A 16,985-nucleotide genomic window follows, 5' to 3' on the forward strand; every position below is an offset into this window, starting at 1 on the left:
TGATCCTCCTAAAATGTTGTGGTAATCCGTTAAATAGAGGTGTACAGTCTGGACTCTGAACCTATTTTGCTAGATGGAATGGTTGTAAGTTTCCAATTAACTAAAAATTAAGCATTAACTGGGATAGTTTTGAGGAAAAAAAATGAAAACAATTATTTTTACAATTAGAAATTAGTAAGTAAGTATGAGTAATTAGGTCCTATAAAGCTGTACCTTGACTTTTTTTCTAAACATTCGTATGCCTAGGGCCTTTCTTAAATCACTCATGCATGACCGTTTCTTTCAGCCACATTAACTTTCTGTAGCAAGTGGTACTGAACTTGTTCAAGTATAATTTGCTTATGTTATGCCTTTTTGCTTACACACGTGACTGAAGTGCTTTTCTCTCCACACAGTGGCATTAGTAAGTCCCTGGTTTACAGAGAAACATGCTGGGAATACAGATTATAGCTTTCATATTTTGTTTCTGTGGGCTGGGAGCTGCTATTGCTGCTACTGCATCAAATGAGTGGAAAGTCACCAGTCGAGCATCATCTGTTATCACTGCAACCTGGGTCTTCCAGGGTCTTTGGATGAACTGTGCTGGCAATGCACTGGGGGCTTTTCACTGCAGACCTCACCTTACTATCTTCAAAGTAGAAGGTAAGGAAGCATAATTTGACTGGAATTTATGGAAAGCCATGTGTATTGCAAGATGTGAGCCTGAGGAGTAAAAGATTATTTTGGCTTGTGCAAGAGATTATGTTTAAAGCATTGTGATGAATATGAGTAAAGGATTTTGTAGGCAGAATATCAGAAACAACTTTGTAGGAATGATATGTATTCCAAGAAAGACAGTAAGCTCTACTCTGTGGTTGGTAATGTGTGATAAGTATACTGGACATAGTGCCAGTAATACATTGTCAGTATCAAACTACTCTTAGCAGAAAAATGGACTAAACTGTCTTACAGCTCTAATTTCCATGCCAAAATAAGCATTGTGCTTGCTGTATGGTGAGAGTGGGAAAGATAGAAAAGTGTGTGACAGCTGTTGGTGCTTTTTTTAGTATCTGAAAAAATCAGAGTGCAAATAACCACATCCACGAATATGTGCATCCTGTGCAAATACCCATAATACTAGGAATTAAGTACTACTGTATATACTTGCTTGTATAACAGGCTAGTATTTTAACTTTAAAGATAAAAGGTGTGCTGTTTCAGAATTTCCATTTTAATGGAAAGCGTTGCGTTTGTAAGCCACCTATCAGGGTGTAAAAATGAATGGAGGCTTCTTGCCTTATGTCAGAAACAGCTTTTCTCAGAGACAGGGGCTAACTATAAGTGTATCATGCAATGCGTTTTGTGTTTCTCTCTATGTGTAAAGCAGGAAATGAAGAGGTTTGGTTTTATTTGCTGTTAAACCTTGTGATAGTGGGCAAAATAGTGTTTTCGATGAAACTGTGTGTAAGCACTGATGAGGGCCTTGGCAGAAGGACTGCTCTCCCTGGGGTGGACAGCACACAGGCAAGATGGAGTCAGATTAGAGTAGGAAAAAATGCATTAAGACACCAGTATTTTAGGGAGCCAGAAAATAAACCCAGGCTAGACGGACCCAAAGCTCCGAAAGGTTTCATGAGACCAGAAAGAAGCACTGTTCTGTAAAGATATACAGCCAGTGGCTGAATGAAACATAAAATGTAACATTTCGTGGTTGTTACCATACCGTATATTACATGGACAGGGTCATAGACACATATGTGGAAACATGGAACCTTGGAGATGTTCCAAATCCTTACCTTTTTTTGCCTTTCATGCCCCTGACACGTCAGACTACATGCTGTGACATACTCTTACACATACAGATGATTTTGAGAGAAAACTCGGCATAATTTCTCTACATATTTTGTGATGCCCTGTTTCAAATCATCACAAATCACCCATGAAAGTTGTGAATAGATGAGTTTTATTTCTTTTAAAGAATGCTGTTCATCAAAAATTACTTAAAAGGCACAGAAACTCACACATATTTTTGAAAAGTGAATATTTTGCAAATAACCTTTTATGCATTATTTCTGCCAAGATTTAAAGAAAGAAAACCAGCTCTTCTTTTCAAGCATTGTTTTAAGCAATGTAAAGTAACTAGAAAGTACCATTATTGCTATAGTAGCACAAAATCTGCTTTCAGAATAACCAGATGTCATCTATTTGCCACTTTGTATTGTTACTATTATTTTCATCACTAGCTGATTGAAATTCGAATAAACAGAAAATGCATGTTATGCATGCTTCATTTAAATATATACTTAAGCACCTGATTAACATTTTGAATGCTTTTTTTTAGAGGAACATAGACAAGAAATTCACAAATTAAAGTAGCACACTCTTGTTCAAGTAGGAGAGTAACAAGCTGCTGTAATGACATTTAGGAAGTCTAATTTTAACTTGACAGTGCGTGCACCAGCAAAGGGTAATGTTACATGTAGCACAAACACTACTGGGAAAGAGCGAGGTATTCAGTTTGGAAAACCTGCTAAACATAAACTCCTGATAATCCAAGGAAAACAAGAGTTCAACAGGGAAAGGGCTTTGCACTCTCACTCTGTCATGGATTGTAAAACAATAAAATGCTCAGATTAAAGAATCAATGAACACTCTGTCCTCAGAGCTTCAACATATCATTATAGCTTACATACTAAAGCTGGGTTCTTCTGCACGATCATCTTTTTATGGAATCTATTTGCAATTTTTCCTATAGCTGAGGACAACTTACACAAGTTCCTCAGTCCATTCCTATCTTTCCATTTTCATGTTGCCCTACAGAAAGTACTAGCAGTAACAGCAACAGTAGCAGCAACAGTATTGTGTAAGTGTGGTGAGTCACTTCTACTCCAAAGCAAATTCATTTGATCATTAAATGTTTAATTGCAATTTTTGTGAGGATTTTGCAGGGGGCGGCTTCTAAATGGGGTCTATGAAGTTTTAAGGGGTTTTTTTCCTGTTTTTCACAGTATACAAATAAAGCAAAGCAAACAAACAAAAAAACACCAAAAAACACCCCAAGAGATTCCAGAAGCTTTTCTCTGAGCAGGATTGCCCTGCAGTCACAGTCAGTCTGTAGATACTTTACCAGATAGTTTGCCATGATAGTTTACCAGAACTGACTTCCAGCTCAAGGACTAGTTGTTGTGATTGGAGCATAGTCAAGGCAATGAGAGCTCAGCTGGCAACCCAGCCCAGGCACAGATGTTGAGGGGTTCATGTTTCTGGAAGTCTGGGTTAGCAGGGCCACACTGCCAACAGTATCCAAAGCTAACTGGGCTGTTGCCAAATGTACATGTCCATTCACTGGTCCAGCCACAGTGTGCTCTGTTGCAGTGACTGAAACATTCAGATGAAACATTCAGATGAAAGATCTTAGAGGGAGATCCTGAATAGTAATAGCATTGTAGCTACAGTAATTTAAGGCAATGTTTGTTGGAAAAAGCAATATCTTTTATTAAATCAACTGTTTTGTGAGAAGTATGCAACAAAGTCATTCATCATATCTGATGCACGTACAACAAGCTTCAAGCTAAATATTATCTGGGAATGTTGTCTCTTCAGATAACTTGGTTATGACTATTACAGCATCAGATACACCCATGGAAATTGTATGACTAAAACCAAGAGATCATTACCCACAAGCATAAACTAACACAGTCAATAAATGCTAGAAATTAAAGCCAGCAGTGAGACAACGTTTTTAAAAGAAGAATAACCTTTGATTAACCACTCAGCGCTTATCAGCAAGAAAGATACATAAAGACCCTTCAAAGCATGAGCCTGAGAACTGAAGCTCTGGAGCCATGAGCTCCAGAAAGATACTGACTTTTTATAGCAGGGTTTCCACCCAGTCTGCCTCCTGCTAACACCCCAGTGCTCCACAGGCAGTAGTTAACCTCTTTTGTAATTCTTCTCATGTATATAATTCTGAATTCTTACAATGACAGAATTACCCATATTTTACAAGAACTATCTTTGAGCTATCAAGGATGGCTTTGAGACTGTATTTAGGTGTTTTGACTTTGATGGTATTACAGAGAGGTGTTTCTTTCCCATAAAATATGGAATTGTAACTAGCCAACTGAGTTTTGTCTGTTTTCTATGATACTTCCTTAGTCTGTCAGGACAGTTACTAGGCTTCTTCAAACAATTAGTTTGGTATTTTGCATGCTTTACCTCCATCACTGCTTCATGACTCCTCTATGTTCTAGTTTTTCATACCATGAGCTCAGGAAAGCATACAAGAAACTAGCAGAAATCTGCTTCCTTGAAATTTTGCTTTTTTGAGCCTCAGATCTCCTGCTGGCATCTTGTCAGTGCCTGTTTTGGCAGAGCCTGATGAGGCAAACTGTGCTATCCTGATGGTAGCCAATATGGAATAGGCAGGCCTGGCTGTTCTGGGTCACATCAGCAAACTGATTCAGAGCTGCCTTTTCATGACACCACCACTGCAATGCAGATAAGCAGCAGAGGGAAGCTGGTACAAGACAACTGCTATTGCAGCACCTGTATCCAGAACAGCCTTGCACAGTCAAACACCATTTGGGGTTCATCAAGGTGTGGAGAGCAATTCTAGCTGGGCTTCAGGGTGACACTAGCAACTTTCCCAGAGAATTCAACCTCTAGAGCAGGAAAGGACTGACGTGAGAGTGTCCCTTACTTGACAGAAACTTACTGCCAGGGAAAGCAGTAAGTTTGCATTTGTTTGGTGCGAGTCGACAAGCCAGCCAGATATACGCACGGCAGCCAAGGCCAGGCTTCTCCTCAGCCTTAGGGGAGGGCACTTAGTGCTAAATCCCCCAGACGCCAACACCACGGCTTTACACCAGTCCTGAGTGGGTTTGCAGGGGGTCAGGCCGCGTGAGTATCGGCCGATAGAGAGAGACTGTGCTCCTGCTCGCTGCTGCTCGACAGACCCCCATGCCCTGCCCGCTGTCCCTGCCCGCTGTCCCTGGCAGCTGCCGTCCCGCCGGGGCCGGGGGGAGGCGGGCGCGCTCCTCTCTCCATGGTGCTGCAGGAGCGGCCCCGGGGAAGCGCCGGCCGTGCCCGGGGTGGTGCCGCCCCGCCCGGCTGGGGACAAGCAGATCCCTGGAAAGGCGGCCTGCTTCGCCCCGACTTCCCCCGGGGGACTAGCCACAGGAGAGGAGAGGTTTAACTGTGCCCAGAGCGCGGGCAAGCAGCAGCTGCGTGCGCTTTTTGGGGGTAGCAAGGGAAGGGCCCGGGGTGATCGGCTTCAGCTGTCATCCGAAAGGGAGAAATCCACCGGGACGGCGTTCTTCTGCCTGATGGTCAGCCACATGGGACTCTGCCGGAGGATCCTCCGGGTAGTCAAAGGCACAGAGTCACGGGAGTTGTAATTTAACCCCAGCTGGTAAGCACGCAGCTGGTTGCCCACTTCCTCAAACACCCTCAGTGGGATGGGGAGGAGAATCAGGAAAAAGTAGTACCCGTAGACTGAGGTAAGAACAATTTAATAATTGAAATAAAACAAAATATAACAATAATAATACTACTACTAATAACAATAATAATGATAGGAAATAAATGTAACAATAATAATAGTAGGAAAAAGAGGGGGAGGAATAAAACCCAAGACGAAGAAGTGATGCACAGTGCAAATGCTCACCACCCACTGACCCAGCTTGTCTCTGAGCAGCAATCAGTCCCTCACAGAAAATGCCCACCCCACCCCTCCCCCCAGTTTATATGCTAAAAATGATAGTCTGTGGTATGGAATGTCCCTTTGGCTATTTTGGAACAGCTCTGTTTTCTCCCAGCTTGTTGTGCACTTCCTCACTGGCAAAGCATGGGGAATTGAAAAGTCCTTGACTTAGGATAAACACTACTTAGCCACAACTAAAACATCAGGGGATTATCAACATTATTTTCATTCTGAATACAGAACACAGTACCAGCTACTAGGAAAAAAAAGTAACTCTACCCCAGCCAAAACCAGAACACAGGATCCAATATTAAGGCCAGAGGATAACTGTGCCAAAGAACTTTCCTGTAGCAAGCAAATCCTTCTAAGAACAGTGCAAATTGAAGGGAGGTACATTTGATCCATGTTTGTTAGGCTGAGCCACCCCTCTGTTAAGCTTTTCTGTGCAATGAGTACAGCATCCATTTGGTGACTTAGAAAACCCAAGTCAAAACAGCATTGGAAAAGTTGTGTCAGAATGAAAGGAAATATACACTAGGATCAATAGCTCAAATTTGGGAAAGGTGACCATGAAACATAGACAGAATTCCTCTCAGACTTTTTTTAATGGCTTCATTCCCATGGCTTAATTTCTTAAAGTACTCTCTGTTTTTCAGCAGGCAGAAGGATCACCATTTGGAGTAACTGAAATGCTGATTTCAGCATTGGGTTTTTTTGTATATGCATAGGACTAGGATGCCAAATCTTGGTAATAAAAGGTTCTCCACTCTCACACTTTGCATCTCCATTGTAGCAAGGTTATTTCCAAGCTCATGGACTCTCCTCTGACATTAGATGAATGAGTCTGCTCCCCACGCAAACAGTATAGCCTGAAACACATTTGGTTCCTAGAGGAGTCTGGTAATGCACTAGAGGTCATGAAACATCATGACTGTATACAGCAAATACTTTTGGAATCTCTTATATTGTATATCGTTGCCCCCATGCCAAAGATTAATGAATAAAGTAAATTAAACAGTTCAACTTAGGTAGCAGTTAGTCAGAGACATACCGTGCCTTATTATTAGGCTGGTTTCAAGTTAAAAAAGGAATTGATTCATATGCAGCAGAGCTATTCATGAAGTAGCCTCTGGCAGAACAGATATGAACTGAAGGAGGTGGCTAACTCTCATGCATCCAAGACATTTTTCCCACAGGGAGCTCCAGCAGCAGCTTTGCAGTAGATACAGAGCAAAATCCAGGGTTTTCAATGGGATGGCAAGCTCCAGTAGAAACCCCCCAGAGGCAGAACAACCCTGTGAAACCTGGATTTGTGGATCTCAGAGCTGACATACAGGTTAAAGATTCTGAAGTGGTTTTCAAGGATTCCTGCTGCCAAATATCATCTTCTGTTTGAGCTCTTTGATTCCAAGATTTTAATCTATATGCCCTAAAATCCATGAATCTAAACCACAATGAATCACTATTTACTGCTGTTTACTATGCAGGCTGTCTGGCTTTGGCCAATTACTTGAACCAGAGTAGTCCAGACCTGTGGCCAGACTGGAAAGAGATGTGTCTGCTGGGGAATCTGCAGCCACAAAGATATAGAAAAGGAGTCCAGGAACTGCAGGACTAGACTGCACGGGGCCAGATGGAAAACACTGAGGGTGGAGCCTCTAGGACTGCTGCCAGTTTTGGAGAAGGTGGTGGCAGGCTTTAAAGGACAGATTCTGACAATGTTTTAAAATCTTCAGGGTTGCAGGAAAACACAAGACCTTGCAGACCAGTCCTCCTTTTTAGCTCATTTACACCTGGCAATTTGACAGCATCTCCGCAGTCCTCTTTTTGTGCTCTGAGCCTTCTGTCTTCTCATTGGACAAGAACAGAGGTTACCGTGCTGAGATTTTTTTCACTTTTGTCTACGTCTGGTATCTAGACAAGAGTACTGTTGCTTTTGCTTCTCTTCATTCATTTTTACAGATTTTTGCCACCCAGAGTGGTCTTCATTTGAAGAAAATCACTGAGGACACCTGAAAGGTAGAAAGTGCTGTTATTTGTTAGTGTGGTGCAGCTGGTGCAAGAACAGGAATGCAAAGCTTGTTATTGGGGCATTAATAACAAAGCTCTTTCATCTTCTGATACATCAGGATAGATTGTTATCTCTGCTTTGCTTTTACTTTTCTTTGATTACTGCTACATTGCAGCAGAGAGTGCACTGCAAAATTAATAGGACTCAGCAGTAATTGGTATGCAGCCAATGTCTTAAAATATCTCTGTTCAAACAGGTTTGTACCCTGGTCTGCCTTGTGAGCACTGAAGTGGGTGAGGGGAGCTTCCCTCTGGCATATGTTGAGGAGCCGAAGGCCAATGTTCCTCTTCTTATCTTTCTAGCAGTCATGCTACAAACAGAACTTCATTCAAAGTTCAGAGATACAATCCATTTCATTTTCACACGTCCCTGCAGCAGGAGGGGAAAGCAGACTTGGCAAAACCAGCTGTGATAGGCAGAGAGTAAGAGAAGGAGACTGAAGTGCTGAATTTGTAAATCATTAAAGCTGATGATTTTGAAATTCACACTGCTGAGATTTAAAATTTATATTAATGTTTATTAATATATTTATTTTTCCATCATGGAGCAGTGCAAGGCAGAGGAGACAAGCTAAGCAAACACCTTGAGAATGACTATGGAGAAATGTAGGGGGAAAATACATGTACATAAAAATCTCTCCTAGAGTTATTACATGGAGTTGACTGGGCAAGTAAGAGTCACGTGCACGTTGGTAGAGAAATCACCCCACAGTCAGTCGGGATATTAGATCCCCTAATGCACGTATTACCTATCTCTCATAGTACTTACACGTAGTTTTGTGATGTAAAGCAAAATTCCAGAGGACCACAGCCATTTTATTAGAGATATGCACATGGGATTCCTCCCCATATCCCACATGCATCAAGTCCTATAGTGTCGGTTATCCTTACAAGCCTTCCCTGGAGTGGATGCCATGGGACCCTCTGCTGGTTTGGAGGCTGGTCAATGTATTCAGTTTTTTATTGACTCAAATCAAATGCTTGGAGCAGAGGTGTTGTCAGGGGCAACTCAGGGCTTCAGGACCCCACTTTCTCAGAGTACTTGACTCAGTCCTGGTGCCAGTACTGTGAGAGACCTCTGGCTGTGCCCAGTAGATTCCCCCAATCCACCCAATCTTCTCTCTACAGGTGACATTGAAGCCTGGGGCTCCTGTATGACTGTCCTCTTCAGGGATGCATTTCCTAAAACAGGAGAGTGCAGATCATCTCAGATTTCTTTGCCTTAATGCAGGACATTCTTAAGTGCCAGAGCGCTTCTCAGTTGCTGAATGAAAAACATTTATATTTTCAATTTGGCAAAGCACATGCTGAAATTCAGGTACATGCAAAGTCCCCTGAGAACATTTCATTCATATCTCCCCTTAAATAGTTTGTGCTGGGCACCCAGACATTTGCCACTTGCATTTCTAAAAAATTACTTGAAACAGTTAAAAATTAGAGGTATCAAACACTTCTGAAGACCATGCCCAAGTCTACTGAGATATTCATTTGACAGTTGTTTCGTTTTCACTGTTAACTTTTCTAAAGAAAATGTGTGTTAATCTGGAGGTAATTAACCAAGCTCTAGTAAAACACCTGAGGATTAGCCTGCATAAAGGCAGAATTATTAAACTGCACATCTTGAGCTAAGGTATGTTGTATTATTGAACAGTTCACCGTAACCAAGGCTTCCATGTGATAGATTTTAAAACTGCACACCATCAACTGGATATGTCATTAATATTATTTTATACGATTATTTTAGGTTAGACTCCATATTTTTACTTCTAGCCCTCCCCAAAAGTTAATCATACAGACTCTACTGGTGTTTGAAAGAGTACAACTGCATAACCTGACAGTTAAAATGAGAAGTGAAACTAAATACTTGAAGATTCTCATTCATGTGCTTTCAGAATAATATATGGTGGTTTTCTACCAGGTCCACTCAAACCATTTTTGTAGTTGCTATTGCTTTTGTATCCAGCTAAGATGTGAGGCTACTCTTCTGCAGATACCGGTCAGAAACAAAGATGTGTCTAGGGCTCACACTGAATCATATTTCCAAAGGAAACCAGAGCTCTGAAGTTCTAAATTTCCTCTGTAGATGGAAATCTGCCAAAATCTTATGTTGTTTGGAGACTGCCTTTTCCTTCTTCACAAATGAATTTCTAAACAATGACACGGAATGTCACATAAAAGCCTTTCTATTGATATTTCATCCTGTAAGCAGCAAAAGCAGAAACCAAACCCCAGCCAGTAAGAAACAGTGAAAGTGACTCCCTGTCCATATCTCTGTGGGGTGTTTATTGGGCCACTAGGAGAACAGGACTCTTGGGATATATAACAACTTTTCCATTGCAAGCTCACCACGTGCCCAAGCTGCTGCCCCAGGCTGGCATCCCATCCCAGCAAACATCACACCACATACTGGGCCCTGAGTCACCAACCTTTTGGTGATAATAGGAATAGTTATCTCATAAAGTGGGGAAAGGAGGTCATTTAATTAACTAACTAACTCAGTAATCATTAATGGCATAAGGCTTTTCCATATCATATTTTTAATGGAAATGTTCCACCTAACAAAGCAGATGATAAACTACATTCCAGCAAAATTAATGCAATAGACAACTTTAATTTACACCACCTTTCAACATCCACATACCATACATAATTTTGTTTTACTCAGCGGCTATTACAAAACCTCCGATATTGTGCTTACTTAATATTGTCCCTAGAAACACAGTTCTTCGCAGAAATGCAGCGTTTTCAAGTGTCAGTGCCTCTTGTTCCTCGAGGCTCCCATTCCCTCCATGGCCAGGACATCCTGCCTTGCCGTAGCCGTGCTTTGGCCTGGGCTCCCCTGGGGGTGCAGACACCCCCAGCCCGCGGCTCAGCTCATCCTTCAGAGCGGCGAAGCTCCCCTGCCCTGCCTGCTGGGGGTGGTGGCTGTGCTTGGCAGAGCAGGGAGGGAGGCAGGAGGAGGGATGGCAGCCGAGGACAATGCGTGTCTGCAGGCACTGCTGCCCTGACTTGTGTCTGAGGGGTGCAGAGGGCTGCCAGGGGAATGGCGGCACAGGGCCCTGAGTCCCTCCCTGCCCTCCCCTCGGCACGCAGGGAGCAAACACTCTGTGTGTTAACAGAAACAAGCCAACATTTCCAGCCAAGGTACTTCACTCAAGTCTGTTTGCCAAGCGGCTTCACTACCTTCTTTGGTTAAGGGTGAGAGAAATGTTGTTGTTCAAAGGAGAAAACAAGTGGAGGTGTTTCCCCCCCCTCACCCTTCCTGTCTAAAAATTCAGGCATCTCTGGTCTGCAGTTCCTTATAAACAAACAAAGGAACTTTTGTGGAGCCTGTTGATAAGAGGTACTCTGCACCACTCCACATCCCATCAACATTTATTATTATTTTTATGTATGCAATAATATGCAAATACTCGAGTGCTTCCTAAGGTCGCTCACTCCTTGTGCTGTAGTGCGGTGATTGCTCTGGTTGCAGCAGAGGCCTAAGGGCAAGCTCAGGGCAGCCTAGGACACCACGTTGTCAAGGCCAGCTGATAACGTTTTCACCTATCAGCAAGGTCTAGGTTTGCAAGACTCAGATACAACCTGGTGAAAGGAGAATCAGGGAGATAGGAATGGCTTTCTCCTGCGAGCAGTTTGCAAGGAGATAAAACACCTGCAGACAAGGAGAGCGAGTCTGGTGTGGAGCAGCTGGGTCTTGGGGCAGGAAGAGGACTCCTGAAAATATACAGGGACTGCAGCCGTGCAAAGCACATCAGATCATTAGGAAAGCAGAAAATGAGCTTGAAAGGTGCCGGGCTCTGCCTTGAGGTAATGGTGACAATTTGGCCACCACTTTTAGTACAAGAGGGATTGACTGGACCCAAGTTCTCAATTTCAGCAAAATCTACCCACTCAACTGGGAGAAATTAGATTCCAAAAATTTCTAGCATTTTAGGCAACAGAATGAGTGAGAGCTCTTATCAAAGAAATCCGAATGCTTTCAACCACCTGTTCTTTACAGTTTTGAACCTTGGATAATATAAAAAATCTGTATCTAGCAACAAATGAAATCCATGTTATGCCCCCATGCTTATACAAACTCACAGCACATGGTTATAGTTCTTAGTACTGAAGGGAAAGCGCTGCTGAACAAGGGATAGGAACTAGGAAGCAAAGAAATGTATTTAAGACCTGCAAGACTCCTGAGAAGATCTTCAAAAGAAGAAGGAATGATGAAGAAAAATCTGCTCCCAACCAAGATCTATTTCTATTACACATGAGTCATTCAAAGTGGATTTGGAGCCAGAGATTTTTTTTTCACTGGTTTGCTCATTTTTCTCAGTAAGTGAAAGAAATAACATTACTTCAGGTGTAAAAATGCCCCTTGCCCACCTCCAGGGGCTTGAGATTACTCAGTTGTTAGGAGGCTTTAGAAGGAATTTTTACCAAGGACGAGATGAAAGATACCAGAAGAGGCCCTTTCCCCAGGAGCTTTGTCCCAGGCGTTTATTCTTTGAAATTCCAGGGGGAAAAGAGAAAGAACAGGGAAGTACAGGGGTCTTATCTAGTCTCCCACTCTGAGAGGATAGCTGGCACTCAGCCAATTAGGTCAGAGAAGGAAGGAAGGGTCATTCTATGTGGTAAGGAAACTCCAGGTAGTCAGAATGGGAGAAACCATTCCCCTAGAGAATTGCAACATTCAGGGTCTGAAGTTCAGTGGAGTTCACTGAAGTTCACATCTGATTTCACTCAATTCTACCAACAGCAATATTTTTGAAATGGATTTATTTCTTTTTGTTTTCCTTTTCTCTCAATATTCCTGCAGCCTTACTGTCTCCTTCATGCCACTAGCAGAGACAGGATCATAAATAAGGTCAGTGCTATGTCTGACCTGGTGGTTACTTAGGTAATCTTAAATTTTTATAATCTATCCTCTCCTTTGCCTCAAAACATCTACCTTCTTCTTTCTAAATAATTTACTGGAAACTCTGCAGAACAAGATTTCCCTCAAGCTTCTAGTCAGCTGTGGGGGCTCTGTAGATGGACTAGCAGGGATCAATCCAATATCCAGGATCCTCTCCGTTGAAATCAGTTAATGCATAGATTGTACTGTTTTGCAAAAGAAAAAACAAACAACGACCCTTTTAAAAATTCGTTTGTCTGCAAGATGTGAGATGGCTTCTGTTTGGCCCAAGCAAAGCCTCTGCTGCTGTTGTGTGTCCACTTTGGGTACTACACTTGAAGCATGATGCAGAAGACTTGGAAAGAGCACACAGATAAAAGCAAGTAGAATCCCTCAAGTTTATGAAACATGCTCTGTGAGGAAAGACTGGGAGAGTTGAGACTGTTTAATCTAAAGAAGTGCAGACTAGCTGTAGGCACAGAGATAGTCTTCAAGTACGTAATAAGTGGCTGAAAACAGGAAGAGGATAATCAGTTCCCCACATCCAGTGGTAATACTACAGGAAATGGTGGGGCTGGATTACTACAAAGAAATAAAAATTAGCAGTTTTATCATTTGGTCCTAAAAGCAACTGCCCTTTTTTATGGACAGCCTGCCTCTAACCCTAAGCTTACTTTTGTTACTCTGCAGTTGTTTTACTCTGTGATTACCTCCAATATCTGTGATATCTATGATACCTGAATCAGCTCATCCTTATACCACATATTCAGTTCTATCTGCCAGAAGTGAAAAGTACCTCTTGATGTCCTCACCTCTTCTCTCTCTGGGACTGCCCCTTGAAACCTGCAGCCTGTTAAGGTGGAAAGCCATAATTCAGAAAATATGATTTATACAGTAGCTAGTGTCCACTTGTCAGGAGCCTTTGGTCTACAAGGATATTTTAGTGAACTTTTGATCTGCAAAAGCCAGTTGGTATTAAATCCTCTTGCACCTTTTTTATAAGTATTTCCTACTTTTTTTTTTTTCTGAATTTGTTCTGTGATTCCAGAGCACTGAGCTCTGTGCAACACATTCGATGCCCATGATTTGACCAGATATTTCTGAGAGATCTACAGCCCTAAAGAAAGGCAGAAAACTCACATCCATCCTATTTTACTTCTCCATGCTATTTTTACTACCAAACAATATTCTCTTAGCATATCTGGAACTGTCCAAAACCGAAGGGGGGCCCAGGGGGCAGGAAATATAGGTCAAACTCCTTGAAGTACTCAAGCTATATATTATCCTCCTTTCTATCACTTATCAGAGTCTTGGATGGTGTGGGTCCTACAGTTCTCCTTTCTTTCTGTCTGGGAGATGTTAATCCTTGTTCATCAGGCACCTGAAACTGGATATAGATGAGGTGCTAAAATTGCATCATCGGATCTTAAGCAGAGGTTTAGGATTTATCCCAGACCACTTTAGACACCAGTGGTATAAAACATTGTGTGCTAACTAATCACCCTGTGATCACTTCATAGGCAACAGGAACAGGGAATCCTGTCCCCCTGTGGGACAGGTTCTGTCTTATCTCTGGGACATGCCTACAGCAGGTCAGAGGAGCAGTCTAGACAAGCCAATTGACAATAAAGCAGGTGGATGATTAGTGAAGGTATGGACATTCTAGGCAGGATTCAACTGAATCCTATCCTGACTCAGAAGATACCTACAGGTGGATCCCCATACCTCAGATCACTTGGATGTAATTCATTCCTAGAACTTTCAATCCAAACATGAGAGCATATGGAAAGCAATTTCCTTCTCTCCTTTTGCAGCTAATTTTCCCATTTTTCACATCTGTCCTCCCTCCTAGTCTGTGCCTGGAGGGAGCAACACTTTCACCAAAAGCTGCTGCATGGGCAAAGCACTTGCAGCCTTTAAATTGCCACCTCAGATCAAGGAGCCACTCTTCATCCCACATCATTCAGTCTTCACTGAATAGACCTGTATCTCATCAGGACTCAGACCGTCCCTGATGTGAAAAGCCTTGTCACCCTCTCTTTCCACGCAACCCAGGTGCCCCACTGAAATCCATGTTCTTCTTTAGCTATAGCCTGGTGATGGGTGTGAGTATGGAAAACAAGTCTCTGATAGGCATTTTCTGAGAGCTGGCATCTCACTCATTCAAGAGGTAGTGCCAGCTATTTCAAAAATAGCCTGTCATGTATTATTCCTTTGATCAAGCTTTTATATAAAATGCACTCCATGTAGGCATGTATGCAGACAAATTCAAATTGTCCCTTGTTTGCCTTGTTGAAGATGCTTCACTTCTTGAAAGGTCCTCCATGAACCCCAGACTGGTAGCTACAGTGAGTAAAAAGGCTAATCAAGAGAAAGGGCTGGTTAAGCTCAGTTTTGAAGCTGTATCATTACCAGGCAGCTCTTAGGAATCAATGGACATTTTCATAAAGCGATTAAGAGTTAGAGTGAACTGAAACTCTATAAACCCTTTCCAAAGGAGCCCTTTGTTGAGATGTTGGCAGTGTATGTCTGGCTGGAGTCAAATAAATTAGTCATCAGATAAATCAGTCATGCCAGCTATGAGAGTGACACCAAAATAAACAGAATGTTTTAGTCAAATCCGTGAAACAAAAGGAACAGCAAATCTCATTTAAAATTCCCCCATGTAATTGATGCATAATTAAGCTTCTAAACATGAATGCAAGTGTGCTGATCCAGAGTGTGTGACGATGAAGATTGTATCTTTGAAAGTAAATGGGGATCTCCGGATGCAATTAAAAGTAATTTTTGAGTTGCTAGTTCCAAGTTCCTACTGGCAAAATCCAAGAAATGCAAAGCCTGAGTAATTTCTAAATTACAGCAGTTTTGATGCCAGGGAAACTCCACAGATTTTGATGGAATTACATCAGACTCAGACTTCGTGAGGCCAACAGAACTTCCTCCTTTTAGAAACAGATTGTCAAATACTTTAAAAAGAAAGCGTCAGAAAAAGTTTATGGAAATCACATTCTACTGGTACAAGAACAAAATTTGAGGGACGTGCAACATATGGCAACATCAGTTGGGATAAGGTAAGGTAATGAGAGTTCTTTATCCCAAGCATGCTGCCTTAAGTAATTTACCTTACTAGTCTAAAATGCACAGTCTGAACTCTTTTAAATTTTTGTTGTCCTAAAACACAGGCAACATAATAACAGTGATGTTATTAGTCCACTTATCCTTACAATTGGCTCATATATTAATCATTATTGTAATATAAAGCATTTTTTTAAAGCTACTTCTTTTACCTGTGTCCTTACACTACTCCTCTGAATGCTTGTTAGTCTGGTGAAGGACACAAGTCCTGGAAGGGAAGAAGCAGGGTATGTGAAAAACAAGGAGTACAACTGGGCAGCAGCTTGTGGGAGAGAAGGAGCACTGTTTTTAATTGGATTGAGGAAGTTAATGTTGTGAGGAAGCTTTTCTTATCTACTTAGTGTTTGTTCCCCAGTAGCTGCTATTTCAGCCCAAAATACTATATTTTGGGTGCTTAATGTCAGATAAGTAAGCAGATTAACTGGCCTTGTGCACAGAGGATTCAATTCTCACGGGCTTCAAATGTCTGCACTGAAATCTGGCAATGTGGCCAACAGTTGTTTTCAGTTTGGCTTCTTTTTTACAGTAGTCCATATACCATTGAATTCCATATCTAGGTTTTAATTCCAGCAATAAAGTTACATTCTTTCTCTTGAAGGATGTGTTTGCATTGGAAGGTCGGTGCCACTTTCATTTTTGATATAAACCACAGAGATTGTAGAACTGACAAGGACTGGAAGGAAAATACAACTCTGTGGGGTGCTTCAGACATTTGTGGATCTGATTCTGCTTCCTGAGATATTTTCACTGCTCAGCTGTCATCTGTATTCACATATTTGGGGCAATACATCTCTCTGATGGAGTGCTCCACAAAGGAACCAACCAGAGCCATTGTGCTCTATTTGCACTTATATCAGGAACCACTGAAATCTGAACAAAAGCTGATTGCCTATTATTGGCTTCTAGGAGTACGTCCTGTAATTGGCACTGTGCAAACACAAAGCACAAAGCAGCTCTGTCCCAGAGTATTTATAATCTAGGGAGCAAACTTCAAAAGAAGTGGGTAGGTTTATGGCAAGATGGAGGAGGAAGGAGGTAAAAGATGATGATCAAGCTTGTTTGATCACACTGCTTCACAAAAACAAAAGAAAAAAATCTGTTTGGTTTGGTGAGGTTTGCAGGCTCTTGGCAAGTCTGTCTCCGCAGGGCACTGGGAGTTACTCCACCAGACACTGCTGTATTTCTTGGCTTGGAATAATTTCCGTCAAAATC

General features: G+C 42.0%; 1 protein-coding gene across 1 annotated transcript in view; it reads left to right on the forward strand.

The window, feature by feature from the left end:
• Window positions 1–413: 413 nt before the first annotated feature.
• Window positions 414–16,985, forward strand: part of CLDN10 (claudin 10) — a 53,999-nt gene continuing 37,427 nt past the window's right edge. Inside the window, exon 1 of the mRNA XM_066176360.1 lies at window positions 414–642. Coding sequence (XP_066032457.1) covers window positions 429–642 — 214 coding nt within the window. The 5' untranslated portion in view covers window positions 414–428. The remainder of the gene's footprint in view (window positions 643–16,985) is intronic.

The sequence above is a fragment of the Chamaea fasciata genome, unplaced genomic scaffold (assembly GCF_029207755.1).
Source record: "Chamaea fasciata isolate MVZ Bird 193981 ecotype frontalis unplaced genomic scaffold, bChaFas1.0.hap1 SCAF_2, whole genome shotgun sequence".
NCBI lineage: Eukaryota > Metazoa > Chordata > Aves > Passeriformes > Sylviidae > Chamaea > Chamaea fasciata.